General features: G+C 38.4%; 1 protein-coding gene across 1 annotated transcript; it reads left to right on the plus strand.

The window, feature by feature from the left end:
* Positions 1-438: 438 nt before the first annotated feature.
* Positions 439-4,323, plus strand: LOC104724855 (quinolinate synthase, chloroplastic-like). The gene is made up of 7 exons (XM_010443416.3): positions 439-1,906; positions 2,271-2,555; positions 2,635-2,853; positions 2,938-3,117; positions 3,194-3,685; positions 3,773-3,934; positions 4,018-4,323. Exons 1-7 carry the CDS (start codon positions 1,169-1,171, stop codon positions 4,078-4,080), a joined length of 2,139 nt encoding a protein of 712 aa, XP_010441718.1. The 5' UTR covers positions 439-1,168; the 3' UTR covers positions 4,081-4,323.

The following is a 4,323-nucleotide window of genomic DNA, read 5'->3' on the forward strand; positions in this document are numbered from 1 at the left end:
AATCTAGAAGATTCTTATAGAAAACCAAAAGTGGGTGGACGATGCTTATTATTAAACTGTGGGAAAATCAAATTCTAGACAAAGTTATCATTTTGAGTCGTTTTAAACGGCCCAAGCCCAGAAAGTAGTGAAAACTCTTTTTCCCTAATTCTATTTAGGCCTTTATAAATGTGTGTCGACCATCGTTGGACCACAGTTTCACGTTTAATGTGTGTCGACCGTCGTCTCGTTAGACTTGGACCACAATTTCATATGATGCATAACAAACAAACAAACCAATTGGGTTACACAAGTCACAAGTTGTACACCTTTACTTTTCTAAGGGTTTTCTTTTGTTTTTTTTTTTTTTTTTATATAGTTAAACAAGTTGGGTACGTCTTTTTGATGATGCAGTTGATACTATTCTCATATAAATAAAAAGACTCCACCCAAAAACTCCAAACAAGATTTGTCCCCCAAAAAAAAAAAAGGTTTCTCCTAAAAAGGTTAGATTTCTCGGTTTATCTTTTTATCTACTTATCTAATATTCCTTGTTAACTGTTTTACACGCTTAAAGAAGGATTATTAGAAAGCCAAAAATGGATTGGAATTGGATACAAAAGTTTTGAAGATGTCGTTCTCTATTTGGTAACTTATAACAAGCAAAACTTTCATACCCAAGTTAACAAAAAATGCGACATGTAATAATTAGTTTGATTTTTTAAGGTAATAATAGAGTCAGCCTTGTTGTACCAGTGCGGCAGTGCCTCCATCAACGATGCTTTCCCGATCAGGCAAATATAATAATTAGAAAGAAAACTAAAACTCAACAGAAAGAAACCATAATAGATTCTCTTTTTTTTTTTTTTTTTTCTTTTTGTCAAAAGAAAAGTTTCATACTATTATTCTATAGGACCAATTTAAAAAAAAGTAGAAAAATACTATTAGAATATATGACTTTCAAAATCCCAATAGCCAAAAACAATTCTCACACACCACCAAACTTTTGCATATTTTTTTAAAAATAATTTATATTGGAAATGGAAATGGTAATAATATATGTTGCATAATATAAGCTTTTTCAAAGGTGGAACACTTGCATTGAGCATTAAGTTCCCCACCATCATCATCTCCTCTCCTACTTCTCATCTTCTTCATCGTCTAAAGATTCAAGCTTTTGGGTCTTCCAATGGCGTCAACTCTCTCCATTGCACCTACATCTTCTTCCCACCTCTCTCTGAACCCAAACGCTTCTCCCAATTTCAGAACAACCCATCTGAATTTTGGGTCTCAGAGGAGGATTCACAACACTTCTCCTCTCTTTAGATCCTTTAAATGTCTTAAGTCATCCTCAAAAGACGTAAATGCGTCACCTTTCTCAATCTCTGCTATTGCTTCTTCGTCACAGACTACAGAGCTTGTGCCTGAGAAGCTCCAGAGGTTAGTCAAGGAATTCAAATCCTTTACAGAGCCAATCGATCGGCTCAAATGGGTTCTTCATTACGGGAGTGTTATTCCTCCGATGCCCGAGTCATCCCGGACTGAATCAAACCGAGTCATGGGCTGCACGGCTCGTGTTTGGCTAGACGCTGAGTTGGGTTCAGATGGGAAGATGAGGTTTTGGGCGGATAGTGATTCAGATGTGTCTAAAGGGATGTGTTCGTGTCTGATTCAAATTCTTGACGAGGCTTCCCCTGAAGAAGTGATGGAATTGAAGATTGAGGATTTGGCTGAGCTCAATGTTGGATTGTTGGGTGTGGAGAGATCGAGGGTGAACACGTGGCACAATGTTCTGGTCAGTATGCAGAAGAAGACTCGACGGTTAGTAGCGGAGAGGGAAGGTAAAGTGCCATCCTTTGAGCCATTTCCTTCACTTGTGTTAACGGCTGATGGAGTTGAAGCTAAAGGAAGCTTTGCTGAAGCTCAGGTGAGATTCTGTCTCTGTTTAAAGTCTCAGTTTGCATTTGATAGTATTTGAAGTATTAAGAGTTTGAGGATGAACAAAGGAACTCTCTTTGTTAGTGATTGAAGAGAGTCTCTAGCTCGTTTGGATTCGTTTAAATCAGTTATATATATGATTTACAGAAACAATGTAAGATGTTCGAATGTATCTAGCTGAGTTTTGAGGCAATGTTGATGTCACAATCCAATAGTATTTCTCCTCTTCTTGACCTCTTTTGCAACTTTGTGTCACTCTTGTGCGGATGTATGTAGCTGAGATTTGCAGCAATGTATATATTACAGGCGTCGCCGTTAAGATTAGTTGTTTGGCTTTTGTTTTTTACTTGCAGGCGAAATATTTGTTTCCGGAGGAGTCAAGGGTTCAAGAACTTGTGAATGTGTTGAAAGAAAAGAAGATAGGAGTGGTTGCTCATTTCTATATGGATCCAGAAGTACAAGGGGTCTTGACTGCTGCTCAAAAGCATTGGCCACATATCTCTATCTCTGATTCTCTTGTCATGGCAGATTCAGCTGTCTCCATGGCTAAAGCTGGATGTCAGTTTGTAACAGTTCTTGGTGTTGATTTTATGTCTGAAAATGTCCGTGCTATCCTAGATCAAGCTGGGTTTGGAGAGGTTAGAGAGTCTTCTTTTATCTCTATTATATTGTTTTGTGATTGTGAGTCTTTTTACATATTTTTTTTTGGATTTGTAGGTTGGTGTATACAGGATGTCTGATGAGACCATTGGTTGTTCACTGGCTGATGCTGCTTCAGCTCCTGCTTACTTGAATTATCTTGAAGCTGCTTCTCTTTCTCCGCCTTCACTGCATGTTGTTTATATCAATACATCTCTGGAGACAAAAGCTTTCGCGCATGAGCTTGTACCTACCATTACTTGCACTTCATCTAATGTTGTACAGACGATTCTGCAGGTTTTGTTTCTTGCTTTCTTTCAACTTTTTTTCTTTTGCTTTATTCTTGATGTTCTAAACTCTTTCCCTGTCTCATGTCAATAGGCGTTTGCTCAAATGCCGGATTTAAATGTTTGGTACGGTCCTGATTCTTACATGGGAGCAAATATTGTAAAGCTATTCCAGCAGATGACAGTGATGACTGATGAAGAAATCGCCAAGATTCACCCTAAGCACAGCTTAAGTACCATAAAATCATTGCTGCCGCGTCTTCACTATTTCCAGGTAACTTTTGGCTTTTGTTGTTTGTGGCAGTACTCAAGTGTCAAAAGAAGGTTCGCTTATATGATTGTGTTTTCAGGAAGGAACATGTATTGTACATCATCTTTTCGGTCACGAGGTAGTGGAGAGATTAAAGTACATGTATTGTGACGCCTTTCTTACTGCTCACCTCGAGGTTCCAGGTGAAATGTTTTCACTAGCAATGGAAGCAAAGAAAAGAGATATGGGTGTTGTTGGATCCACACAAAACATACTAGACTTCATCAAGCAGAAGGTTCAGGAAGCAGTGGACCGTAATGTGGATGACCACCTACAGTTTGTTCTTGGAACAGAGTCAGGAATGGTTACAGCTATTGTCGCGGTGATCAGGAGTTTGCTACGTTCTTCTGCTAATTCGAAAGTGAAGGTTGAAGTAGTGTTTCCTGTATCATCAGACTCGATGACAAAAACAACTTCAGATAGTTCAAACTCCACTAAAGTTGGTGATGTGGCATTACCGGTTGTACCGGGAGTAGCAGGCGGTGAAGGCTGCTCTATTCATGGTGGATGTGCGTCATGTCCATATATGAAGGTCAGTTCTTGCTTTATCATCAATTTGTTCAATATGGATATGAATCTCTTTACTCCACTAAATACAAAGCTTTTTGTGATAATGCAGATGAACTCGCTTAGCTCTCTCTTGAAAGTTTGCCACAATCTACCTGATGTGGAAAACATATTCGGGGGATTCATAGCAGAGCGATTCAAAAAACAAACTCCTCAAGGAAAACTCATCGCAGATGTCGGGTGTGAGCCTATACTTCACATGAGGCACTTCCAAGTGAGTTATCAAATATGTTTCATCTCTTATAAACTTTTGCAGTAATGTGATTATAGTCCTGAATCTATATCCCGCTTTTGCAGGCGAATAAGGAGCTACCAGAGAAGCTTGTTCATCAGGTATTAAGTTGGGAGGGCAAGAGATGACTTGCCTATATGAACAAATTTGGAGAGTTTATTAGTTATCAACAAAGAAAATAATGATCACAAAGAGATACACTACATTTATATACACAGAAGAGGCGTGTGGATATATTAGAGAGGCTTATTAGGAGCTTATTGATGTATTATTATTGTTTGGGAGGCTCTTTGCAATGAGCTTAAAATGTGGCATTGTAACAAACTTGAAACGTTTTCTATCATTTCTGTTGTAAACGTGTTTTTACGTAA

This window comes from Camelina sativa, chromosome 2 (assembly GCF_030686135.1).
Source record: "Camelina sativa cultivar CO46 ecotype springtype chromosome 2, ASM3068613v1".
In the NCBI taxonomy this organism is placed as follows: domain Eukaryota; kingdom Viridiplantae; phylum Streptophyta; class Magnoliopsida; order Brassicales; family Brassicaceae; genus Camelina; species Camelina sativa.